The sequence below is a fragment of the Morone saxatilis genome, unplaced genomic scaffold, assembly GCF_004916995.1.
Source record: "Morone saxatilis isolate NCDOM2014 unplaced genomic scaffold, NCSU_SB_2.0 Contig14, whole genome shotgun sequence".
In the NCBI taxonomy this organism is placed as follows: Eukaryota; Metazoa; Chordata; class Actinopteri; family Moronidae; genus Morone; species Morone saxatilis.
Genome location: NW_023339696.1, coordinates 4,144,496 through 4,171,411, shown reverse-complemented (window position 1 = coordinate 4,171,411; position 26,916 = coordinate 4,144,496). Strand labels below are relative to the sequence as shown.

Below are 26,916 nucleotides of genomic sequence, written 5' to 3'. Positions count from 1 at the left end.
GGGGGGGGGGGGGGGGGGGCTGAATCACTCAAACACAGCGAATCAGTGTGACAGCGATGAGCTGAGGGCTGCTGACCCAATTTTCCCCCCTTCTTTTCTTCTGTGCTTTGCCGAGAGCAGGACGAGGCGTAGAGTAGCGAGAAACGGCGCTTTCCATATTGAGTGATGGAACAACTTTCCACAAAATGGGCTCCTACCTGACCTGCTGTAGATTCTACAGTGAAACCATAACGAAACCTCCCCCTGAAGCACGCTCTCTAAAACGGATAAAGATGTTCTTAAAAGTTTCTCGCTTTGTTTACGAAAAGGTAGCCATTACGTCCCCGGAGCTCTAGCTGGGACAGATGTGAGATACTCAGTCGGATATAACTTTTTCCCACTGCTGAGTGGCTTTAAGCATCATAACTGCGCTTCACTTTTTCTCAACATTCATTGTCAAAAAACTAAGCCAACTGTGCAGCAAGGCACAGTCCAAAACCAGCTGAATGGTATTTACTGGGTTTGCATCGACTTGTATGCTCAACACTGCATTCGTGCAGAATGGGAACATATCCAGAACTCAAAATACCAGTAGTGATTTACAGGAAGTGAAAATACGACAAGCAGTGTCTGTCACGCAGCACCGATCAGGACGAATGAAAACAAGACGGACCAAACCGGAGCTCGCTACACCAAAAGCATCCATAAAGATGCTCCGTGTTCTGCCACCCTCAAATCACTGCACGTCTCCGAGCGCCGTCCTCTCTCCAACTACGTCTGTTTCTTGGTGTGGATTCCAGGAAGGCGATAATCTAATCATTCACAGTGAAATCTCATTTCACAATGACTTTCAAACCCCCCTGTGCACCAGCTAAATATAGGCTGGTACTCAATGTGGTCATGGATGACTCATGCCTCTTGCCAAAGCCTTGATCAGCTTGTGGCAATGCAGTAACTAGGAGCACATCAGCATGTCACACCGGGAGAATACGTTTAACTACTTAGGCAAATTAACACTGAGGGGATGAATTCAGGACAGCGCAGAAAATGTAAGCAGGACGGGTTTTTATTTTTATTTTTTACTGTGTTTCATCAGGCTGACATTTCACAACTGATGTATTTAAGGGCTGGGCAATATGATATTTGTATTGTTAGATAGTTCCAGTTTAACTTTCCATAATAACAAAGCTTGTCAGTGTCCAAACAGAAGTAATGTACTATATACATACTATATATGGGGGGAGGGTCTCACCATTCATCATGTAGTAGTCTGAAAATGTATTCTACTTATTTATTTACCAACCATGACTGGAGGCATGTAAATCTATCAAACATATCTACATATCTGAGAAACATTCAGGCTGAGGTCTGTGCTCAGAATATACAAGCACCAGCTTGCACCTACAGCAACAAAGCGGGATGCTTCCCAGTGGGCCACAGACAAGAGAGAGAGACAGCTCATCAGTCCTGCTGACTGCACCCGTGGGTAGGTTTCAAAGCATGCATTGTACTTTGACCTCAATCGAATCAGCAGTCTTTGTGACAGGCCATCATAAGTCCTAAGGCTAGGAGAGGTACTGTGAAGCATGGGGCCATTGAGGCGGTGTTCAATCAGCTGGAGACCACGGGGCTGTTTAGCACTGACCACCGCTGGAACAGCTCCCACAAAGGACGAGTGCGCAGGTTTCAGCCTCCGGAATAGTACCGCACATAGCCGTGCTGCATTTCACCAAAACAGTGACATCATATTTTATGGAAATACAGCGGAGTCAATATTCACCTCAGTGATGAGGAGTTTGATTATGGGATTAGTTAAGAAAGAGAGAAATGAATAAATGGTAGGTGTTATTGAGTGCTCTGCTTCACTCACCTCCTCTGCGGTTGTCTGATCGGCGCTGGTTTCAATCAAAGCATCAATTTAGCTCATCATCTCAAGTCGATTGCAAACCTTTGGGAGTATAAAAAGTTAATTGGCCCAGTGCTAACAGTCAGACGACAGTGAGCCAGGTTATCTAATCACTGCATCGTTGTTTGAACCCCGGAATCCTGCCCTTTTTCTTTTTTTAAGTAAAGACAAGTGTCGCCAGCTGAGCGTTTACGCCGAGCGCCGTTGCTAGCTTACGTTAGCCAGCCTTCCTAGCCTGGCGCTAGCTTTCTGTTGCTTCTCCCCGTAAAGTCTAAACAAAGCAGAGATAGAACACGCTTCTATGAAGCGACACACTCAATTACAATATCACAGCGTCTATGAACAACAACTAATATTTTCTTGCCATTTCCCATCGACGGCTGATGAACTGGACACCGTTATTTCATCCACATCACCATCCGTAGTTCACTGTACCAGCAGCAGCAGCAGCAACTCTGGGCGCATGCGCAGTCACGCGTTTCACTTCTCCTCTTTTCCTATTGAACATGATGTGACTTAGTACAGGCTGGATGCACTGCATGTGCTGCTGTTGTGTCCAAACATGCAGTCACAAACAAACACCACCTTAAACAACAACAACAACAACAACAACAACCTGTACTTGCAGCAGTAAAGGGAAAGATGAGCAGTAAGGGCAGCACAAAGTTGTGGGCAACGTTATTCATTTTTATTACTTCATAAAATATACACAAATACTGTTGTAAATAAAGTGTGTTAAAGAACTGTACAAGATATCAGTACACAATACATAAAGTGAAATCCCCATCACCTCAAACTCTTCTATACCATTCCCAACCCAACAGTTACAATACCACTGGGTCATGGTGGCCTGTACAAAGGTAATTACACACACACACGGTACACTGCTATTTACACATCCCTGCAATTGCATCAGTTGTTTTCTTTTGAATGACATCATCAAGGTTGCTGGAGGTTAAAATCCAAAGGTGACATCAAAACTATTAGCGTATAATTTTTGCAGAAGGAATATAGAAAGCCCTATGTATGATATGGACAACCTTTGAAGCCTAAGAACAGAAGAACAAAAGGGACAGACGAAACCAAGCTACTTCTAATAAGTTAGAGGAAGATGAAATTAAACAGAAACGAGAATAAAGTTATTTCAGACAAATAAAAAATAGTTTAACATAAATAGCAGAGAATGGAGATTAAAAACAATCTGCATACAAACAAGGACAAAATTAATCTTGTATTTTTAGCAGGGAGACACAGCATATCACTCTCTCACACACACTCACACACACACACACACACACAAAGTTGGATGACCCAGCTGGCAGAGTAACAGTAGCAGATCCCACAATTGAGTACTTTAAATACCTAAAATTCTGAACCCAGCCCCAGTTGATGTCATTAGTATGCATTTTTCTACTTTACACCTTAAAACAAATAACCACATTTTGGCTTTACATCAAAATAAAAAAATATTTACAGTGAAGTAAACATTAAAAAAAAAAAGAAGAAATTTCATTGGATGTCCCATCCCCCTAAGAGTCATCCCTGACAGAGCCTGCCCACTCCCCAATGACCTCCAATAACAAAAGAATAAAAAAGGTAACATTAAGAACTATCATAAAAATTGCAGCCACTATTTGTTTGCCAAAACGGGCAGCTATGGTCTCTGGTCAAATACAGTGAGAATTTCCTGAGGAGCTTTTCCCTCAAGACTTGGAGTGTGTCTTTGCAAAATCTATGGTCATTCTTCACCTTACCCACCTCACATTAAAACCAAAGAAAATACGCAAGTCAAAACAGGCAAAATAATGGGGTGGTGGAGGTTTTGGTGGCCGAGTTTTGAGGGAGAGTAAACCATCACGACATGGTTGAAGGGCTAGCGAGCACCAATTGCTACTTCACCAGAAACATTACTCTACAACAGCTAAAATGTCACTTACTTATCCTTTTCAAAAGTTACCTTTCTTTTTATCCACTACCATCTAACCTAACTCTCCCCATTTCTTCATCTTCCAGCTGTTATTCCTTCCAAAAAAAGCAAAGAAAGGAAACCCATAACAAGCTCCAATTTAAGATTTCCTCATGATGGTTGGTTGTCTTTGTGAAACTAAAAAAGCTAAATCTTTACTAAGCCAATATGAGTCATGAAGTGGACGTCTGACGAGAAACATGCGCGTGTCCCCGATACCTTTTTGTTTCTTTGATGCCAACAGTTCTTCACATTTGTCAGACAGAAGGTATTGAGGGAATGTTTTGAGGAGTGGAGCAGGTATGAGCAACCACGGAGTGAGGTCGGCCATTCATTTGCTTTTTGTATTGTGGTGGTGGTGGTCCACGGTTCGGCAAAAAGGGTTCATGAAACAGTGCATGTTGAATACTGTCATGTACTTCCCTGGATCCTTTCAAGATTTACTGTCCTTTTCCGAGGATCCATGTGTCCATTGGCAATCATCTTTTCATAAGACAAGGTAAAAATAAAAGGAAAAGAATCCGGAGCGATGGGTATACTTTGCAGCCCTGCAACGACAAATGGAGTGAAAGCCATTAGAGAGGGCGATGTATTAGCGAGTGGTGTATTTCTGCACTTAGTGTGTGAATACATTAGTACAATTAGACGTTACCTGTCAGTTCCATGTGCATGCAGAGCCAAAGAATTCTACTTCCCCATGTGCTCGAATGGCACGCTGACCTGCAAAACAAAATCAAGACTCAGAGGTGGAATTCACTGCAAATAATAATAATAATAATAATAATAATAATAATAATAGTCCCATCACTCAAGAAGATAACCAGTCTTTAACTATTAGGCTTGAAGAGCTTGCATTGTCCACTTCAACACACATGGCATTCTCATAGATGAACGTTTCCCCAGTAACGCACTGTGTGTCACATTGCTAAAGAAGCTGTGAGTGTTGTCTCACCTGTGACGTGGAAATTCTGGATTGGTCATGACGGGCTGTGAGGTCAGAGGACGATACGTTAGCAGGAGCGCCACGGTGGAGCCGCATGCTCACCTTCCTCTCCCTCTCTGCACGAGAAATTGCACGAGGCGACGTGTTCCCTGAAATGATGTGTAAAACTGAGAACCGACCACATTTGAAGCCACCTTAGCATAGCATTATTCTTCTTAAAAGACAGTTTGAGGCTAAAGCAATTCAGCAGTACGCTCACCAGACTGTTGGACCCGTGAGGCTGGGTTAGAGATGGCCTGCTCTGGCCCGTTCCTGACTCGGTTGGCAGCTCCAGGGGTGGGACCTGGGGGGAGGCCCCGCGATGCCGACCCCCTGGGGGCTCCTCCGATCCGCTCATCTCTCTCATCTCCCGCTCTCCTCTCCCCATCCTCGGCTGTCCGGCTGGCACCCTGACACATTAGAGCAGCCACATTTAGCCTTTACATACATTTGGAAGTGAGATTTCTAATGAAAAGTTGAGTTAAGCAGCTAAGCAACAAAACAACATCAACACTTCAGTTAGAAACACTTTTATGTAAACTTACAAACTTGAGCATGTTCCAATCAAAGACGTAATCATAGGAGAAACCCTGACGGTGGAAAAGATTCCTGAAGAGCTGTCGTAGGTAAGAGTAGTCCGGCTTGTCATCAAAACGGAGTGAACGACAAAAATTCAGGTACGTGGAAAACTCAGCTGTAAGAGAATAAACAGTAATGAGGAGATACTCAGAATACACACAACACTAACAGCAAGCAAAATATAAGATGACTGAATTAGTGTTAAGCTTCGACTACAGTGATTAGATAACATTTGCACTGTTAAGTGTTGTCTGCAGCTGCAGATCATTTAAGTACAGTATGTCGCTGCCAATACACACAGGCACTAAAGACACATCACTTACAAGGGTATCCTTTGCAAAGAACCTCGATGGGTGTGGACATTTTCTTCTCACTGATTCGTTCATACTTCTGTCTCTTGGTAGCGGCCTTGAGGCCCTGCCAGGGGAGGGAGCCCAGGTTGAAGTACATGAGGACATAACCCAGAGACTCAAGGTCGTCACGTCTGGACTGCTCTGTGGACAGAAAGGGTGAGAGTGCGTACAAGAGTGAAATAATGAGGATCGTCTGCTTAGTGCAACGACAGAGGGTCATTTCAAATGAAAAAACTACTGTCCTCTTCAATCACCTGTGACCAGACGCAGCTCAGGCTGTAATCAACACAAATAATAGTTGCTAATAGGCCAATAAGTCAGCTCATCCCTTAGGACAAAAGGGGCCTGTTAGCACTATTGTGTAGAATGAAATGAATTTAGGCTAAATACTACAACAGAAATATCATGTCCTCTCACTCCCACTTAAATGTTGGACTTTCTGTTCTGCATAGATAATGTATCCAACCGAAGTAAACACATTGGGGCTGCAACTGTACACTGCAATTAGATTGGGGATGTGTTTATTTAAATGGTTATATAAAATGTTCTGCAGAATGTCTTCGAGAGCATTACACTTGAATGACAACACAACAACAGGGCCGTTTTCCATTCCAGATGGCATTTCCTTTTTCTCCCCCTTATGAGCCCCCTTCCCTCACATCCTCTGTATGTTCCGACAGGGTGCGTATAAACAAAAAGACGATGCAGAGAGGAGGCACGTCCAAACTGAGATGGGATGGGGGTGACGATGAGGAACAAACAGGCTGACCAAAAGTTAAGTTTAAAAAAAATTTTTTTTCAAATGACACTGTTGACAGGGAGAATCTGGCACTTGGTACAGAACACCTGCAGGCTCGGGGTGAATGTCCTCATATGCCAGCTCTGATGAATCACATTTAACACAGTGTTTAGATGCAGCTGTCGCACAAAGGTGTGACCCTGATAGAGCAGAATTTTTATAATCCACACGACCGAGACTACCTAGCATAGGCCACCAACATTATGAACACTCTAGATAACTCAATAACAGGGAGGGAGACACTCAAGCTGGGCTCAGATTACAGGAGTTTAAATTCCTAACTGATTGTGAAACCGGGTTGCATCATGCACATAAGGAGGAAGTTCACAGATTTTCTTCTTAATTAATCTCAAACACTACAGGGTATTATTGTTATTATAATAAATACGATTATTGTGCCAGAGGAAGCAATGCACCACCTCACGTGATCTCATGGGGAAGCAGATGTAAACAAAATAGAGTGAGGTGGCGGAGCAGCTCGCTGGAGTAACAGCTGAGAAAAAACACAAGCAGAGGCCTAAAGTCTGCATGAGAAAAAGGGTTGGGACAGTTTTAATATCCGTCAACGGCAGTATGCTAGCCAACGTTAGCCTCAAGGGCTTAAAAGTTTACTTCTGAGTGGCAATACCTCTGATTTGAGTGCTGAATCTGAGGTAAGTTGGCCCAAAACTCCTGCAGCCTGAGCCCGACTCAAGGTAGTGGTAGTGGCTCCGTGTTTGTTCAACTCCCAATTTGTATTGCTTCCACATGTTTTATTGTGAAAAGAGGCGAGATGAGCCTGGTGCATAGTAAAAGCCCTGGGCTGGACTAAACACATATCTTAACTCTACTTCAGTCGGCTCCAGTCAGGATTAACCGTACCTTTAGACACTTAACCTCTCCACAATAGCAGTAACAAACTGAATTTAAAAAAAAAAAAAAAAACACACGCATCACAACAACTCTAATAGAGGCTCACAACATGTGAGAATAATAGGGTCAAGAGCCAACAGCTGTATTCTTTTATGAGGATCTAACCCAATGTGGTGCATAATTAACTAATCTAGTACGTAAATAAGGATTGTGTATATGTTCCAAGTGTGCCTTACCGATTCCAAGATGCGTGTTGATGGAGGCGTAGCGTGCAGTGCCAGTCAGGTTCTTGTTCTCCCTGTAAGGGATATGCTGGTGTGTGCGGGCATCACGGTACTTTTTGGCCAGGCCAAAGTCAATGATGTACACCAGGTTACCCTTCTTGCCAAGGCCCATTAGGAAGTTGTCAGGCTTGACATCCCGATGGATGAAATTCTTGGAGTGGATGTACTCAATGCGGCTGATCTAAAGAAGATGGGCGAGATGAAGAGTGGCACACGTTATCACAGTGTGCAGCACAAAAAATAAAACACATTGGTATACAGAAAGGATACACTGGGGAATATCGTGGTGACATGAATTCATGGCCACAAGGTCACATGATCACATTCTTCATGCTGTCACGTCAGCGCTTTCCTTGAGTTTTCTAATAGTTTGAGTTACTGAGCAGTAGTACGCGCACTCAATACATCAATACCTTGAGCAAACTAGAGCAGAAAGGAGGACAAGGGAGGACAACAGGATATATGAAGACGGGACGAGGAGGTGATGACCCCAGGCTATAAGTGGAGAGTCCAACATACATTTAGAAGACTGACACAGCAACTTGGCTGCAGTTAGAACAAAAGGTGAGATGAGTTGTGCTTGAGAGAGTCATGTATGAAGTGAGATATATAGGCCGGTGCAGACTAAGATAAGGCCAGAATTAAAAAGTACACTTGATGCAAAAGAGTAATGGAGACCAAAACATGTACAAAAGAAGCCTCATGAATCATGAGCACTGTTTATATATAGAACGTGCACCAACACATGAAAGTCAACTAGGTCATGCACATGACCTAGTGGGATCATAATTATTATGTTTCTCTAGTCTACTTGTAAACAGAGCTGTTAACATAGTGGGATCTTAGCTGAGGGGACAGTGAAACTGTCCCTGATTTAACATGAGGGTTTGTGTGTCGTACCATCTGGTCTGCCAGAAGCAGGACGGTCTTTAGGCTGAACTTCCGGGAGCAGAAGTTGAAAAGGTCCTCCAGACTGGGACCAAGCAGCTCCATTACCATCACGTTGTAGTCTCCTTCTGCACCACACCACTTTATCGATGGAATACCCACTGAGTACACACACACACACACACACACAGTCAGCATAAAGTTTGCTCAACCTGTTTTCACCAGCACACCTACAATTCATATTATTTTCCATATAACAAATATAGCACGAATACAAATCTTTTTATTAACCTGGTAAATCTTACACAAGGTAATAAAGTACTTGAAAACACCTTTACTTATGGATTTAGATAAAAGTTTGAAAAGATACCATTTCTTACTGTACATCTGTCCAGCAGACTTAGTAGGGTATTTTCATTTATAAGAGCAAAAATGACTAAGGAATGCTTTAAAAATCTTGCCCAGCGTGTCAAAGCTACATTCACCCCTTACCTCCTCCTTGCATCATCTTGTAGAACTTGCTTTCGATGTGCAGCTGGGGGTGTTTGGTCTTCACACATTCCAGCTTGATGGCTACCTCTTCACCGGTGGCAATGTTGGCACCTGAGGAGACGCACAAAAACACAACCACAGCTGTAAGACCCACAGCAACTGCGCCAGTACCAGGCCAAAGAGGGAGGAATATGAAGGAAAATCTGTTTTGGTGCCCAGATAGGGGAAATTAGTAGTACAGAATGAAAAGAGACACTGTCCAGAAATAATGTGGAAATAACCCTAACAGAGGAGGCACATGGAAAGTTGTGTAAGGCATGCAGAAAGAAGTGCGGGTTTACACTTACCAAGGTAAATGTCGCCGAAGGAACCACTCCCTATTTTTCGCCCGAGCCGGTACTTGTTCCCCACTCTCAGCTCCATGGTTGCGAGTTGTCACTGCCACAAACAGACCAGCAGAAACCATTAGAACACACGCAAAAGGACACACAACCACCATGCTAGCTCTTTTCTCTCATCACTAACTCTGAAACAATACAGCATGAGGCACTGCACAACTCAACTGAATGCAACACAGCCGGTCAGCAACTCCCATGATAACCCGTCAGTCCCAGACACACTGAACGGACCACGTGTTTGTGTGTGAATGTTGCCTGAGCGGGGCTAGTTGATCAGCAAACAGCTGTCTGGCTACACGACAGAGATACACGATTAGGACTGTGTGTGTGTGTGTGTGTGTGTGTGTGTCCGTCGTGGTGGGGGGGCAGGGCTTGTTGTGGCTAAAGTGAGATCAGCAAAAGCAGGGAAAGGAGGAGAAAGAAATACAGCAAAGAGAGGGCGACAGAGAAATGCCACTTGGAAAGCAGGATCAACTGATGCACGAGTGCTAAGACCTGCACGTGATGCTGGAGCAGGATCATCATTTATTTAGCGCTCCCTCTACCACGCCACATTGTGCAGCCACTGCAAAAGCAAGACTGAGCTCTCCACTGTTCTGTGCCAGCGCTGCCAGGGGAGGGAAGGCATGAGCGGCCGCCGAGCGCCGGCTGGCTTTATCTGTGTCAAGGCCCTCAGACAATTCTGTGCAGTGAACTTCAGAGAGCCAAGCGCTGCAGAGAATCTATCATCGCATCATTTATCCAAGAGATTCGCTTCCTCGCCACCAAATGGGGAACACTGTGTAAACAAAGTGTGCCCTTTATAGCGACAGTGGACCCTCGGTCCAAATGTAGCACCGCTGCATCTTCAGATCAACACTTCCAGTCACGTGCCCTGTTGACGATTCAACGAGGCAATGTATGAAACGGACCGTATCATCTTTACTGACTCCTGCCTCAATCCACATCCCCTATAGGAAACAGAAAACGGTCTCATGACAACCCAGAGGAACCGCCAGACAAAGCGTTCTCAGTCCACCTCAGTTTTGTGGACATGCCAACTCAAGCAAGTGGGACAGTCATCAACCCTGCAGCACCAGTCCTCTGCATGCAGCCTGCGTCCATCAACAGCCTCCTTTATCACAACATGAAGCATCCCAGGAGTTACTCTGCTTGACTGTAAGCAGTGGGATTAAACAGAGAGCTGCAGACACCGGCTCTGGTCCAAAACTACTTTAACAGTGATGAAGGCTTACAAGCCCTCCTCTTGGATCATCTGAGCCTCGTTAAAGGATTCAAACAAAACCACTTGTATCGCACTGCCCTCGTTTAATGGGAAAGAAAACTGAACGGACACTGAGACGTAGACCTCCTCGTCACCTCTGGCGGATGAGAGGACAGCCTGCCACGGTGCAGGTGATGGAGGCAGATGGATTTGGGTAAATAAAGGGTTAGGTTTCATTACACCAAGAGGGCGTCTCGTGCTGCAGCCAGGGACCCGATTTAGGGAGCAACATTAATCACAAAGCTACACCGTAAGCGCCATTGATTAATTACTTGGTACAGGAACGGTGACACACAATTTTAAATGCCACCGTTTCCATATGGTTTTCATTTGCAAAGACGTGTGGAAGTGACAACCGAGCAGCAGTGTGAAGAATGCACTGCTTGATGTTTCAAAGATGGCCTGTGTGGAACTAGCCAATCACACTGCACCTGAAAAAGCTCCATGTGCTGTTATGGTAGTAGCCGTGTACCGGACAGTGGATTGGTTAAGATGCCACAGTGCTATGTGCTGCTTATGGGGGAGTCTTCCAGGTGGTTGCGGTGATAGATGTCCTGAGGAGGAAACGATGCTTCAATCACCCAATACGCCACTGTGGTCATCTCAATCCAAAGTGTGAAACCAACTCTTAATATGTAGCCATTCAGACCCACTTATTGGTAGAAAGAGATAAAATAAATAAAATAAAAAAATAAAAAGTGTCACATGAAAAGCAGTGCTGTGGCTCTCACACTGAGGCAGCTGTCACTCCACAATCAGCTCCTGTGTCACAGACTGCACACCAAACACAAGCATTAACATAGACACATTTTGCAAATATAAAATTAATAACCTTCAATAAGTAGTTGTTTTTAACGGTAACAGATGTCAGGCTACGTTGCTCTTTCCTGGTTGCAATTTGATGAGAAGCGAGTGAGTAGTGATTTACGCTACAAGGGCAACAGATTCGCTTTAACGTTATAACTTATATTAGTCAAATATCGTAACCCCACACACAGATACGACGGGTTGAAACACCACTTTATATTTACAGGCGCTTTAAGTAAAACAAAAAAAAAACCACCAGCCGGAGGCATTTGACGGTACGTTAGTTAAGTGTTAGCGGCTAAGAGTAAGCTAACGTTAGTAGAAATACGTTAACGGAACCGCGGTAACGGTACGTACTGCACCATTAGTACAAATTAAACCAAGATACAAATGTGTATATCGCACTTCGACACATTTTGTATCACACTTATAACCGCACCCATTTATGTGCGGGGCTAGCCTGTGTAGATAGCCATTCCCTACTACTCGCCCCCTCCCCCTCTCCTGTAAGCCGTGAATACTAGACTCCGATTCGGCCGAATCAGGCCCCTTTTCCCCCTCGGTTTCTCCGGTCCCCCGACCCAGCACTCACCCGATATTGGGTTCGTCCGAGAGCTGGTTCGGTGGAGGTTCTGATCCGATGGTTGTCAGTCGGACAGGAGCCTGGGCAGAGGAGGATGGGAGCGGATTGTGGCGGCTCTCATTCCCCCAGCTCTTCGGTCTGTCGTCGGTTGCACTCCCTGTTGATAGTCCCTGAAGCTCCAGCAGCACGAGCGGCCGTTCTCCACTCGAGTCTGTCTCCCCCTCTCGTTACTTAACAACGCGCCCGTTCACAACGTCGGTGATGTCATCCTCCGGTTGCCAGGGCACAGTTATTAAAGGAAAACGTCACACCTAACGGCTCCTTCCTCCATATATTTGACCATTCATTAATTATCCATTTACTTTCTCTTACTCATTTTGAGTCACGGTGCCGTCTGCAAAATGGATCCGGTCGTATTGGTTGTGTTAATCAACACTCATATTGTAAATGTCAGGAAATAATATGATAGTTGTATTTTTCCTGTGATCAATGAAGTTGATCTATCAGTTTGTACAAGGATCAAATATCACTGGATGGATGTACACTACATTTTGCCTGAAAACACACATTTGAGAATGGTACCGAGTGTTAGAAAATCATTGAAACTAGGTTAAATCTATGGAGGAAAATATACATAAAGTCTATAATCACGTTTTTGTTGGCAATGATATATTCACTTAACACAAGGAAAGCTGAAACTGTATCAGGAGGTAAATCATTTCATACAGTAGGCAGTGGCTTACTGTAGGATGACGTGGGTGTTAAATAGGATTGGTTTGTGGATGGTAATGAGAGGGTGACAGATGGACATGCTGGCTTGTTTTTCTGTGGCCATCTATGAGCTCACATGCCTTTCATCACTGTAACACGCACAAAGCATGAGCACAAACTATGCAGTGCTTAGTGCTCACATATGCATCGCAGCATAAGGGCAGTATGGTTTAATATGGAAGTTATTTTAATAAACAGCTAAAAAACCTGACTTCACACACACAAAACACAGCAGACAAATAACCACGAGGACGCATTTAGAAGCCAATACTTTCATCTTTATTAATCTTGTTCTCATTTGTTTAAATAAATTTTTCCTTTGTAAAATCTCATAACGAAAACACTGAACAGGAGTGTTAAAGCCTGTCTTAATTTAAAACGAATACACAACAACAGAACATTAAAAACGTACGGTAACTCTTAGTCTGCATCTGTAAACAACCCGTCCCACCCCTCCCTCCCCCTCCACACAGTTTGATAAGATTTGGCATGTCCATTTTCTCAACGCATATGCCTTCAGCTCTTTGTGTCATTAAAATGTTCTTTTTTATTATTGCAGGTCGGACAATAAAAAAGACAAGTCTGCTAAAAAAAACCCAAACAACTTCAAATGAGAGAAAAAAAAGCATTAGTGCCAATATTTCTTAACACACAGTCAGCAGTATACCGAATGCACTCAAAACATTTTTGTATAGACCTTCTGTATAGTAAGCAGCCTTGCCCACTTATGACAGGCAGTAACATGCACACACACATTATCCTCACATTCACACACACGCACAACAACTGTGGTGGTTTAATCCACTTTACTTGGTCTCAGTCTCACTCATACTCATGTCCATATAATGTGTATGATACTGTGCACAGTATTGACACATGGAGAAATGCAACATAGCCTCAAACTGCCAGCAATTTAACATTTATCACTGCAACAGTAACAAACATGTTCAAGAGAGAATAACAGAGAAAGAGTGCGTGAGATACAACAGTAGGAGGTCAGCATTTTGAAAACAGAACAATGACATTTTTCAATATTTTCACTGTTCAAAAATTAAAACCATACATACAAACAGAAAAAAAACCTAACTTAACATACACAGTAAGATACAGTTCTGTTTTCAATCAGAGCTGTTTGCATGTGTTTGGATTCGGTCTCCGCTTTTAAGGGGACGTGAATACAAACTGCACTTTAACCTCACATCATGTAGTAGTTTTAAGTTCTCTTATACGATGAAGGTAATGCTGTTTACAGTGCCCATCTGTCTGAAGGCTCGTCTGTATTTGGTGTGTGCATGTGTATGTAAATCTGTTGAAAAGTCCCCTATTTACTAAGCACATTGCAATCCAGTCAAGTCTTTCAGACCAACTGACTTTTCATTCTTTTTCAGGTTTCAAGTCTAAGCAGTTGAAATCTTCATCTGTGGAAAAAGGCTGTATACACATCTAACAGTCCCTGCATTTGTTTATATAATAGCTTAAGTCTGGCCACGAGAATGTGTGTAAGCATGTCTCACATTTCTGCTTGTGTGTGCACATTAATATGCATACCATGTCTATGTATGCATGTGTGTATATGTGTATTACATTAATATGCATACCATGTAAATGTGTTTGTTGGTGTGTGTCTGTGTGCTATAGTAAGTACATATGTATCCCAGTGTATGTTGTATCAGTGTGTCCAAACCTACACGTACAAATAGTGGGGGCTCATCAGATAGAATCAGCTCCTCCCCCCAGCAGGTCGCCAGGCAACAATGCGGCAGGGCTGTCCATTTGGTGCCTTTCCTCCATTTGCGGTGCCCCCCACAGGCTGCTGCTGGGGTATCCCGCAGTCATGCCCCCCCAGAGCCCAGACCTCCCAGACTCTACCCCGCTGACGCCTCCTCCCTCACCTGCCCCGTTGGTGCTCCATTGGGAAAATATGCCCAGCCCGGGTCCTTGGGCTGAAGAGGATTCTGAAGAACTGCCTGTACCATCAAGACTCTGCCAGGCAGAGCCAGAGGACCTCACAGTACCTTGAACCGCCACTCCACTTTCCCCTCCACCACCACCATTTCCATTTCCACCTGAAGTTGTACCCGCTGCTGCCCGCTCATTCCCCGGGGAGCTACCTCCACTGCTGGCCACAGCTGTGCCTGTTCCAGACGAGCCCTGCGACCCACCGGCCGCAGCCCCTCCTGAGCTGGCCCCCTCTGCCCCTCCGGCCTGGGAATGTGCAAAATAGCGAGCAACTTCTTCCTCACTCACGAACTCCGCCAGGATTGTGGTGTTGCCCAGAACACACCTGAGAGGGAGTTACAAGACAAAGGCTCTTTAGATCAACCGGAGCATGTTCAACGTTAAGTACATTTGGGTTAGTGAGGTTACAGGTTGACCTACATGTGCAGTGCACCCTGGGCCTTGGCTGCTTCCTGCCGGCTGCTGTAGCGAATCAGAGCGCTGCCCTGGGTCAGGCCGAGGTGGAAGGTCAGCAGGGGGCCATGCTGCATGCAGATAGTCCTCAGTGTGGAGCCGTCAATCTACAGGAGAAGAAGTATAAAGGTTAAGTATAAAAGAGTGTGCGTGTGTGTGTGACGTGACAATGCCACAGTAATTGTCCGCAATGTAGAGTCATCAATTATACGGACAGAGAAAGGTCAGGGAATCTAGGAGGTTATACAACAATGGTTACGTGTATAAGAACCATGTATTAATAAGTAATGCAGTAAGACTACACGCTGACGCTTTACTGCCCTGTAACTCTGAAGTTGTGCACGCCTGAGCACATGAGCACAGGCAAGGCCAAACTGATTATTGTTAAAAAAAAACTTTATTAAAACAAAAACTTTGACAAGACTTGTAATTAAACATTTTATTTCTATGCTTTTCCCAGAGCAGTGTCATGCGAGTGTCATTTGTGCAAACCCTAATTGATTAAATGGCTCATCCAACTTCACAATCCAATTACAGCTGGGTCATGCATCATTCCGTCTAATTTGCATAAGACAGACTGAAGGGGAATACAGATGAATGAGCACAGCGATTAAATACTTTTGAATTCAAACCCTGACCAATTTGTCTGGGCATCTGTATTACTGTACATGTCCATGTCATGTCCATTTCTGCTGTGATGAGGCGCTGTAAGACAATTTTAAAATTCTACCCTGCTTCCACAGCATTCTTCCATTTACGTCTTTTCCTCTGCACTAAGTGAGTTTGTAGACAACAGCAATACTGGTGGTGACATTGTTAATATTTAACATTTTTAATTCCTAAAATTGTCCATGTCATTTCTAATTTACTTCTTTCTTCTAGTGTCCTATCTCTCTTAACCTGTGCCTCCCTTTTTTTCCCCCCTCACGCCTTACCTGAGGGGTCAGGTTGCTCAGCAGCAACCAGCAGCTGCCTCTAGAGGCAACACCATCGCTCCAAGCTGAGCCTATGTAGACAAACAGAAAAGAAGACAAGGTAGAAAAGATTAGAGGGGATGTCATAGTTGATGGCAAATACAAAGATTATGCTGAATATTATCTTATTTACAACAAAGGCAACTTTAATCCTCGGTTTCAGACAGTAATAAGACCTGAGTCATCATATCACTGTCCAGAAGATCTTCCTCTATGCGGTAGTTGACAAATGATTATAAAAGAATTTAAATAGTTTCCATGTAAGCTGTACCTGGCCCAAATCTTGACTCTTGATTCATCCCGCCCCCTCCCCAGCTCCGGGCCAACCGCGGGCCTCCGCTACCCCATGGGGAAGGCGAGGCCTGCTTTTGATTGGTTAAGCCAGGAGGGGGGCGTGGCAGCTGTGAGCTGTTGCGATTGGTCTTCCACAACTTGTTTTGTCCGATGGGCTCTGGGGGCCAGCTGGTCTTGTACTCTGAGTACTTTCCTGAAGGGGAAATGGAGAGGTGGGAGAAAGAGGGGGAAAATGAGTTTTAACAAACATACCACAGAAACAGGAGTGCAGAGGACACACTACAGCTAGCTCCTTCTGCATCTTTGTAGAAAAGGCCCAACTTGTATAAATAAATACAGTGCAAACACAATTATAGGAACAGAAACAAAGAACTTGTAAAGCAAATAACAACTGAGCCAATAAGATAAAGGAAATTCAAAGTAATGACTCAAAACGAAAACAGAATTAAAGGGAAGTTGGAACAAATAGGAACTCATACCTGTGCTGTGTGCATTGCTGAGGGGACTGTCTGAGGCACTGTAGGGCCAGGCACCAGGTGAAGGCAGCGAGGTGTTGTGGGTGGGGTTTGGCCCTACAAAACATTAAAGGTTATCTGAAAGAAACACATTCTGTGATAAACGAGACAGGGCGACCATAGTACAGCTGTGGCTTTTTTCGCAGCAGGGATTTGCATTTCCATTGCAACTGGGCTACTTGCTTGAAGGCGTTTCTTTACAGGCAGAGAGAGTTGCGAGGGTCGAGAGAATGACAAGAGACTCTGGTGATAAACACATTTAACTTCCTATAAAATTCTTCACAATAAAATGATCTGGTTATTTTGTAATTTAAAGTGGTAATGGAAATGCAAATCAGCATCATGGTTTGGCTCGGCGTGGTAATTAAAGCGCTACTGGATTGCAGATAGAGCCTGTGAGGAATACTGTTTGTCAATCCTTGGCCCTTAAAATGTCTGTCAATAAATGGCTAGAGCATGTTTTTAAGTATTGTCAAAACATGATCTGCAAAAAATATATAAATATATATTAAATTAGCTGCACTTGCATCCACCATTGCCTGATTTTGTGCATGTGTGTTTAACAATGGAGGGTCAGTTAGTGAGTTCAGCCTTGTTGAGTTGTTGAATTTTAATTGTGTCAGATCAGGTGATGCTTATCAAACTGGAGATGAGCAAATGTAATCTATAACCTGTAATCTATTCTTTGCTTCTATTTGAGACCAAACTGGATCTTTTGTCTGTACAAATCTCAGTGATGGTTTAAGCGGCAATACTAAAACCAACAGCTATGCTCATCAAAATATCTGGGACCTTCAAATACCTATGTTGTCTCGCAGTAACTGGTGGTCAGAGTCGTTGAGGCTCGGGGGTCCTGGGGAGCCAAGAACACTACCAGGGGTCATGTAGGGGTCAGACTCTGGGTCTCCACTACTCTGGATTCCCTTCCAGGGCACACCGGGCTGGAACTCTGTCATCAGAGAACAGAAAACGTATTGACCGAATGAAATCATCTGCTATATTTCCACTGCTATTTTTAAATCAAGCACTTAAGGAATGTCACTGAGATCCTGTGGTTGTGGCTGTGTTTATTGTTGGGGATTTGTCTCTAACCCAACTTTCATACTGGATGGCTATAAAACAATGGACTAATGAATGTAATTACTTTGTTCTTCTTTGCTTAAGGTTAGGTACTTAAATGAAAAAACAGCACAATAGCTTCTGGGATTTCGAAATACTTAGTCAGTAGGCATGTACCCACATTACACAGTGTGCAGATCAGAGCAGAGGCTCGCTCTTTAATCCTAATTCCTCACCCTTGCAGCAGAGAACGACACTCACCTGGAGGCCAGCTGGATGTGGCAGGTTTGTTCCCCATTTTACTCCCAGGGGTCCGATGCCAGTTGTCTGCAGAGCCTTGAGGGGGAATCCCCAAACCATCACCACCCAGCATTTCATACTGGGAGTAAGGGGATCCTCCTCTCACCTTTATAGCACTGGGTAAGGGGCCTTGAGAATAACACAAAGGAGAAATAAGGTAAAACAGATTGACATAAATGTCTCAGATGCCTTTGACTCGCAGTTGTTCATTCACATACATTGTGAAACAAGGTGATTACCAATGCAGTTAAGACCAGATTGACAACAGCCTGGGAGGTGTGCTTTCACAAAGTGTGAATTTTGCCTTTGCAAAAATCATGTTACAAAACCATCTGTTAACCTACCATTCTTGTGAAGGGTTGTGTCAGGAGGAGATGGAGCTGGGGAGTGTCCCTCCATCATCCATTTGAAGCGAGATTGCTGTCCTCCTGTGTCCTTCATCCCTCCCATCATGGGACCGAGCTCCAGTCCCGACAGGTTACCACCAGGGGCAAGCCCTGACAAGCAGAAAAAGAGAAGCATTCATTGGCACACTACACTTTTACTAATGTTCAGCTTTAAACAGCCTTTGGCTGAGATGGTAAGTGCTTTTTTTCCAGTTTGTGTTCGTGTTCAGTAGAAGTGTGATTGCACTAGGTACTAAAGGCTAAGGGCCATTTAAAATGGAGGACCGTTGTTATAGAAACAATGATTACAACCGGTTACGTGTCTGTGTTTACACAAATTACATAGATATAACTGTTTGTCTAGGTGAACAAATAAGAAGCATCAGACAGATAAGCAACAGGACACAGACTCTAAAATGGTGGTCAGTATTCTATTGCCCTAAGGCACACTTGACCCTAAATGTCAGTTCGTCTGTGTCTCTGATTTCATGTACCCTAATATAGCATTTTATAATGATAGTTTAGCAGCCTAACAAAAAAAGTAAACATAAAACATATTTTATACCCGTTTTATTTATAGGTACCTGACTACATCACACCTAACCAGTGGAGACTAACCCTCAAACATTTTTCCTGTTGAACTCACCAGAGTACATCCCTTGTGTTTTGGCATGAAGGTCTGATAAAGGCCCCCCCATTCCAGGATGTGGAAGGGGGTCAACCATGGGCTGTTTGGATAGGCCTCCTCCCAGGTGAGAGGGGGAAAGTTTAGAGCTCCCTCCTCCTGCTGCTGCTCCTCCAACTCCACCCTGCTGATGCTGTCTCTGTTGCTGCAGAATAGCCATAATCCTTGCCAGCTGAGAGGGACAAGTTTCAGGAAAGGATGTCACCATTAGAATAAGTGAAATACAATAAATGGTCACAAAGTGTCTTGATGAATTAACCCCTTATTAACCAGCATTTAGAGTATACATCAGTCACATTATTGAAGTGATTGAAATAAGATGTTGTTAGGTCTTAATATTTGTGTGTAGTTCACAACTAAATCTCAACTTTTTAAGCAAAGTTGATTGAAGAAACAACTTGTTTTTTCAGCAGAGAAAAAAAATACAATTGTAATGGTCCTGTTGACATTGCATGGTATGGTATAGAACGTGATAATGCTCACCTGCTGTGGGTCTGGCTGCTGCCTGAGAGGCTGAGGCTGAGGGAACTTCCTCTGGTTCTGCAGAATTTGCTGCTGCTGTTGCTGCTGCTGCTGCTGTTGTTGTAGCAGGAGCTGGCAAGCCTGTGGGTTGGTGGGCAGAAATGGAGGTAAACAAAAAATACAAAGGCTTAGTGGTCACATACAAACACTGCATACTTGTGGAGTTGTTTTTTTTTTTTTTACATCATACTCCAATACTGAGTTACACAAAGGCAGATAAAACAGTCAACAATGAAATATTTATTCCAATATGATGAATCAATCCACACTCTAACATTTTGTAACGTACCAGATGGAACTGCTGCATGTGGGGGTAAATGTTGCTAAGCATTGCTAGCTGCTGTGGGGAAATCTGAGGAGGGAACACTCCTCCACCAACACCACCGACTCCTCCGACACCACCGACACCTCCTACTCCTCCTACTCCTCCTACCCCTCCTACCCCTCCTACCACTCCACCCACACTGCCACCAGGAGAGGGCATCTGCTTCAGCATAGGACCCGGCACCTACACAACACAGGAATGTCTTTATTATTATTTTTATCACTGAACAGGCAGCTGTTAAAATATATATATTTTAAATAAATCAATAACATAAATGTGCCATGACTAGTTAATTACTTCATTTAATGACTACTAGGTGACTAGGACAATCTTTAGTCATGGGGTAGCTCTAGTAGAAATATGATCAACATGGCGGAATAATGACCTCTTAAAAGCTATCCTCTAGCCTAAAGCCACAAAGCCACTGCTGTGTTATTTATTGCCAGACCACAAGGCAATCTATTGCAGTTCACTGATTTACAACGTGCATCATCAGGATTATGGGAAATATTCAGTTAGTACTGAAAACCATACAAACAAAAACTTTTGTTTGTGTGAAGTCAACATTGGCAGGACTCAGGAGACTGTCTACCAAATACAACATTCATCAAAACTAATAACATCAGAGACTGCAGGAAACAGACCTGAGCAGACAGGAACTGATGAGGCACTTGAGCACGTAACCCCTGGGAGGGGTTCATCGGATGCATGCCAGGCTGGTGCATCCCTCGAGGCGGAGGCATCCCTCCGCCACTGCCAACAAACACTCCATGGCCACCCATCTGGAGCACAATAGAAAGCATACAACAATAGCAATGTATTTGTGGTGACATTTTTAAGTCCTTAAGTTAGCACAACTCGCACTCATGTTGCAGACGCTGATTATAAAAGGTGAAATAAAACAAAGTCTGTGAAGTGAATTAATACTAGTTAGCACTATAAACAGACTCATACCTTTTCTCCATAGGGTCCCATGTCAACAGGACCCATGTCTTTGGAACTAGGCATGCGGTAACCTCCTCCGCCTCTTCCTCCCCTCCGCATCTCTCCATTATAGTCAGTTATTCCTCTCTTGTCTCCTTCCATCTTTTTGTCAACACTTGGGTCATCACCCTAAGAAACAAAGTAATTTAGTGACTCACTCATGGTACAGTAATGAGACTATGATGGCCCTCCATCATAGTCTCATTATCAATACAGGTGACAAGTTTTGATTAAGTATCTTTATAAAAAGGCAGCAATATGAAAGAGGACACATTAGAGTAAAAACTTAAAAAACAAATTGCAAGTGCTGCTTTCAACATCTTACCATAAGACTCATGCTTGAAAACTGGCGTGACACTGGGTTCATCCAGCTGTCCCCTCCTCCACTCTTTAGGAAAGAAATTGAAACATTACTCTCAGTCAAAAACTGCAATTTAAAAAATGCAAATGATTGTCAATATTAAAGAAAGTTACGATACAAAATGAGAAGTGCTTTGTCTTAGTACAGTGAACCAAGAGAGACCACAGAATCTGATTTGTGCTTCCTATACACTCCTTTTCCCTACCTTGAGGTTTCCTCTCTTTCCTCCATGAGTCTGACCCCAGCCTCCCGAATTGAAAGAAGAGCTGCTTCCCTGGGAGCCAGTGCTGTTCCAGACCCCTCCACCACCATCATCTTCCTCGTCCCAGCTGGGGTGACGGGAGGCTGCCACAGAGCCCTCTCCCTTCCCACCCCAGCTTTCCATTGACTTGGTGCCTGCAGCAAAATCAAAGCAGATGGTTATGATGATGTTGGCAGTCATTTCTCTAGATTTGTCTTGTGTTTGAGAAACGCTGAACCCCATTCAAGATGAAAGATGTGTAATGTTATGTTTGCAACATTAGGTCTCAGGATGATAGGGGGCATCAACAACTCAGAACACAGATATTGTAGTATTTTGAATCACACACATTTTTTCTATTCTTACCAGGTTTACCAGGGTTGGGTGAAGGATTTCCCCAGCCAGAAGCTTTGCCAGGTTCATCTGGATCACCCCAACCTGTTGCTGCATCTGAGGTCTGGCCCCAAGCAGATGTACCATTATCCACAGATTGTGGGCCTCCTCCCCACATACCTGGACCTGCACATTGATGAAATTGAACACTTCCCTTTAAAATGTGGCCACAAGGACATAAAAAAACATTACTAGTATTTATATAAACTGATGGCAGAGTCAACACTTCAAACGCTGATGCTCAGTCAATGTCAACTACAATATGAGTTATGCTTACCAACTGCAGCATTGCCAGGGTTTGTGTCCCTGCTGTGCTGCATCGCCTGCTGCCTTCTAGGTGGTTGCTGCTGCATGGGTGGTGGTGGCGGTGGTGGGGCCTGTTGACCGTGGCTTTGATCAGGCGTAGCACACTTTTTGTCCCACAAATTCACATTCTTGCTGTTGTAGCGGGTTGGGTCTCCCCAGGCTGAAGTGCCATCATCGATTTCTAATTTGCGACTGATGGACTGAGGGGAGGGCTCCTCCCAGCCACTGGGCTCCAGGGAGTCACCCCCACCTCCGGAAATTTGGGGGATCGGGCCGGAGGTCCAGCCCGAACTTTGGTTCTGATTCTTGGATGGTGGACCTCCACCTCCACCTCCAACATTGGACCGGCTGTTCCACCCTCCTTGTGGCTGCTGGCCCTGTGATTGGTGCTGCTGCTGATTTGGGGCTTTCATTGGTGCCACTTGGCTGTTTGGTATCTGTGCTGCTGCTGCTGCTGCTGCTGCGTGGGGCTTGGCACTCCCCCAGTCCTGGTGGGATTTGCCTCCACCGCCATCTCCTCCTCCCCATCCTCCTCGCTGAGTTCCTCCTTCTTCCAAATTACCCCAGGAAGATCCCTCATCAGAGTTGTTTCCACCTCTGCTTCGCCCATCGCTATTCCCTCCGCCAGGTGCAGAGTCCCTCTGTCCCCAGTCTCCTCCCCAGCCACCTGTCTCCCCTCTTCCAGTCCCCTTCCAACCTCCTGTCCTGGCCGGCTTATCCTCTGGACCATCTGTCCACCCACTACCCTGTTCTCCAAACTCTCTCCAGTTCCCTCCTCTGCCTCTCCGTTCCCCCCATTGTTGTTCTTCAGTCCCCCATCCTTTGCCCTGTTTTTCAGGTGGCGGATCACCCCAGCCTCCAGCTGACTTCCCCTGGCTGCTCTCCATATCTTCTTCTGGCGTCCCTGGCTTCCTTATAGTGCTACCAGGCATGTGAGGACCACAGGTGGACTGTGTAGCACCACCGTCCCAGCCATCTCTCACTGTAGCAGGGGCAGAGTTCAGGCTGGCCGTGTGACTGCCAGCAGATTGATCATTAGTTATTGAACTGGTGTTAGATGGGTACCCAGGACCGCGACTAGTGGTAGTGTTCATGGTTGCTGATGAGAATGCAGAAGATGAAGTGCTTCTTTCATTTCTGTTTCCTGCTCCTCTTGCGTTGTCCAGGTCCCAGGCCACATTCTGACGAATCTGGGTCTGACCCCAGCCTGTGTTAGACAGAACCCTGGGGTCCAGGTCAGATCGATTGAGCATGCTGAGTAAGGCCACTTCAGCATTGGAGGTCTGTTGGGAATTGGGGGGTGCAGACGAGGCTCCCTCCTGCTTTTGTCCGCTATCACTGCCTCCTCCACCACTTCCAGCTGTGGACCCTCCTCCGCTAGAGGATGAGGGTACTCCACCTCCAGTGCCTCCACCCTGCCCACCCCACTCCCCAACTGCACTGTCCCCACTTTCCATCCCTTTCTGATTGTCCCAAGCTTTTGTCATAGTTGCAAACTTTGGAGAGGCAGAGTCCTGCAAAACACTGCCACCGATACCTACGCTGCCTCCACTGCTGCTGCTGTTGCTGCTCGCGTCTCCTCCTCTTCCACCTCCTATTGCTAAGTTACTCGAACTTACACCTGTGCCACCCCACTCTGCTTCTGAACTGCCTCCTTCCCACGCTCCCTGAGATACCACTGGGGTATTTGAGCCACCATCATTTCCCCTGCTCCACCCTGCCTTGTCACCCTGGCTACCAAAGCCCCACACATTCCCTTCCTGCCCCTGAGCTACAGTCCCTCCTCCACCCCATCCATCTCCCTGTGAGGCACCTGCACTTATGTCAGAGGACACTGGAGGCATGGATCTCCAAGAAGAAGATGCGGCAGAGGAGGAAGAGGAAGAGCCAGAAAGATTACCACTCCCTTCTCCTTCGACACTAGCAACCCCACAGTCCCTCTCGTCGCCACCTTCTGGATTTGGTCCTGCTCCTCGTGCTCCCCCGCCTGAACCCAACTCTGCTCCTAGGTTTCCTAAGTGCTGCTGCTGTTCTCCACTTCTGGCTGCCACAGCTGTATCAGTGTGCTGCTGATGGAGACCAGTTTGATTCACAGATGAAAGAGAGTGAGTGGTGATGAGAGTGGTGCTGGCAGAGAACGAGGAAGCTGAAGTAACGGACGAATGTAGTGGAAGGCTGTCGCTAGCCGAAGTTGATGTCCCACCCTGCACCAGGGCAGGCCAGGCGGAGGGGTTCACGTTGGGGTTGAAATTGGCACCAGGGACACTACTGCTGCCACCCACAGGGCTCTCCTGGGGCCCAGGAAGAAGATGGGAGACTTTGGAATTGTAAAATGCTGCTGATCCTAGCCCTGCCTCCACCTGTGAGGAGGTGGAAGAGCCCCACACACCACCACTGGACTGAACACATTCATTAAGCGAGGAAGAGGAGGAAATAGGAGAAGAACGAGGCGAGGAAGGATTGTCCATGTTCCCTGCTCCTCCTCCTCCTACCGCTCCTCCCTTCTGCTGGATGTTTCTCTCACTCCATGAGGCACTACTGTTGTTGTTGTTACCAGGGCAGTCTTGCTCCTGCACTCCTCCTCCAGCCACGTCAGAACTCAATTTGGCCCCGCCTAGGATGCTAGGCCAATCCCCCAGGTCAGTCCCATCCACAATCACCTTCCCGCAGCCCTGAGAAGAGGACGGGCTGCCAGAGCCTGCCCCCCATGTGGAATTTGCATAAGTTGAAGTAGTAGTAGAAGAAGACGACAGAGCAGCGACACATAATGAGGATGAAGAGGAGTTGGGGGGTGAAGCGGAGGATGAACCCAGGTTGGAATCTATATAGACAAAATTGAGATCATTCATTTAAATAACAAGTTAAGCATTAACAATACTAATGACTTGCAGACCGGACCAATACAGTGCAGTACAGTGAAGGCATATTATAGTTATCAACTTTACAACTACAATTATGATTTATTTATGATTTTATTATATTGTTAACTGGATGGTATGCTTTTGTAAGTGGTGGTGTTAATAAACTAAAGAAAGTTTCTGGACAGTTGCTAAGATTGCTTAGTGGCACGTGTTACTCAGTGGAGTACATATCAAACCTGACAGCTTTTTTTTGTTCTGAGACGTCAACCCACCTGTGCCTCCAGCTGTGTTTGCATTGGGACTATCTGCTCCCTGTGAGGAAAGAGGTGCGGCGGCTACCCAGCCACTCCCACCTCCAACCCCCCCTGCAGCCCCTTCCCCTCCTCCTCCCCCCAGCAGCATGGAGGACAGCGGTGGCTGGCCCCTCTTCAGTAGCACTTTATGGTCCTGCTGGCAGCGAAATCTTGGTGGAACCTCTCTGGACATGTATCGCTGCTGCTGGGAGGTCTGGCTTCCAGAGGGGGAGGAGGAGGGCTGTCCGTTGGCCACAGCAGTCCGCTGCTTTGCATTGTTCCCGCCACCAGGAGGAACTTGTGCAGAAACCCCGGCTGCACCAGGACTGGGGGATGAGGGAGCAACAGGGCCAGGGCTGGGGGACACTGAGCCTGGGGTGGCGTGCGGCTGGGAGCAGGAGGGCTTGGCTGATTCTGGCACTGAAATATACAAATAATGAAGGCTGTGAATCACTGGAAGTAGGATAAAAAGAGAGACTTTTAACAGGTAACAGTTACAGAAAATGTAGTAGCATCAAAAGTGTGTGTGTTATTCCCTAGGCCTAGACAATACATTCAAATGAGTTATTGTAAGAACAAGGTGCTGCTAATTAAAGTACATTTAACAACGAGACATACACATCAATCCACTGACATTATCATCTAGACTAGTGAATGATAAAAGGAAGAGGAGGGTGATGATGACAAAAACAAACACATACCTTTGATTTTCTGTTCTGGCACCTAAAGTAGAAATAATAAATGAGTCAGAATCAAAGCAGAAGAGAATTTTCTGGTGACAACTTGAAAAGGAAACAAGAAAAGGTTTTGTTTGACATCACTAAAGAAATACATCCATGTAGAATCTTAGTAGGCTTTAGTTTTGCTACTGCAACTGAGAAATATACTGGCAGCCACCGTTTAAGCAAACATAAAAACATGACACTGAGTATTCATTTTGTAAATTCTTCCCAAAAACCTCAGTTACCTAATGAAATAATGAAAATGTCTAAGTCATTTTGAAATGTATGAAGGAATTTTTGGTGACACGGTTTACCTTCTGAGAGGTTTCCCTTTTCTTTTTATCTTCTTTCTTCTTTTTCTTGTCTTCCATGAACTACTG

At 45.1% G+C, this 26,916-nt stretch overlaps 3 protein-coding genes across 4 annotated transcripts in view; all 3 read right to left on the bottom strand.

Annotated features, from left to right (window-relative positions):
• Positions 1–2,306, bottom strand: part of LOC118323396 (transmembrane protein 184B-like) — a 16,472-nt gene extending 14,166 nt beyond the window's left edge. For both annotated transcript variants that reach the window (XM_035655353.1, XM_035655354.1), the window contains exons 1-2: positions 2,250–2,306; positions 1,850–1,927 (exon numbers count right to left, since the gene is read on the bottom strand). The gene's annotated coding sequence lies outside the window, so the exon portion shown is untranslated. The remainder of the gene's footprint in view (positions 1–1,849; positions 1,928–2,249) is intronic.
• A 245-nt stretch (positions 2,307–2,551) lies between these two features.
• On the bottom strand, positions 2,552–12,370 carry LOC118322905 (casein kinase I). The gene is made up of 11 exons (XM_035654759.1): positions 12,142–12,370; positions 9,428–9,518; positions 9,081–9,191; positions 8,601–8,749; positions 7,653–7,881; positions 5,736–5,906; positions 5,379–5,527; positions 5,054–5,243; positions 4,804–4,943; positions 4,504–4,571; positions 2,552–4,399 (listed from the first exon to the last, which is right to left on the bottom strand). The coding sequence occupies exons 2-10, from the start codon at positions 9,501–9,503 to the stop codon at positions 4,539–4,541; spliced, it is 1,248 nt and encodes a 415-aa protein (XP_035510652.1). The 5' UTR covers positions 9,504–9,518; positions 12,142–12,370; the 3' UTR covers positions 2,552–4,399; positions 4,504–4,538.
• A 789-nt stretch (positions 12,371–13,159) lies between these two features.
• On the bottom strand, positions 13,160–26,907 carry LOC118322712 (trinucleotide repeat-containing gene 6B protein-like). Its single transcript, XM_035654465.1, has 20 exons — positions 26,851–26,907; positions 26,516–26,537; positions 25,794–26,234; positions 22,632–25,481; positions 22,328–22,480; positions 21,926–22,116; positions 21,685–21,747; positions 21,330–21,488; positions 21,020–21,157; positions 20,340–20,558; positions 20,012–20,131; positions 19,490–19,700; positions 18,802–18,954; positions 18,419–18,586; positions 17,901–18,047; positions 17,063–17,155; positions 16,561–16,776; positions 16,251–16,321; positions 15,283–15,422; positions 13,160–15,187 (listed from the first exon to the last, which is right to left on the bottom strand). Exons 1-20 carry the CDS (start codon positions 26,905–26,907, stop codon positions 14,614–14,616), a joined length of 6,186 nt encoding a protein of 2,061 aa, XP_035510358.1. The 3' UTR covers positions 13,160–14,613.
• Positions 26,908–26,916: the final 9 nt, after the last annotated feature.

Excerpts from the sequence above, each read along its gene's own strand:
- LOC118322905 (XM_035654759.1), bottom strand. The coding sequence starts at position 9,503 with ATGGAGCTGAGAGTGGGGAACAAGTACCGGCTCGGGCGAAAAATAGGG. Across the intron at positions 5,528-5,735 it reads TCTTTGCAAAGGATACCCTT|CTGAGTTTTCCACGTACCTG; the intron begins GTAAGTGATGTG and ends ATTCTCTTACAG. Across the intron at positions 4,572-4,803 it reads CCAGAATTTCCACGTCACAG|GTCAGCGTGCCATTCGAGCA; the intron begins GTGAGACAACAC and ends TTTGTTTTGCAG.
- LOC118322712 (XM_035654465.1), bottom strand. The coding sequence starts at position 26,907 with ATGGAAGACAAGAAAAAGAAGAAAGAAGATAAAAAGAAAAGGGAAACC. Across the intron at positions 21,489-21,684 it reads TTTCAAGCATGAGTCTTATG|GGTGATGACCCAAGTGTTGA; the intron begins GTAAGATGTTGA and ends TTTGTTTCTTAG. Across the intron at positions 15,423-16,250 it reads TGAGCAACCTGACCCCTCAG|ATTGACGGCTCCACACTGAG; the intron begins GTAAGGCGTGAG and ends CTTCTCCTGTAG.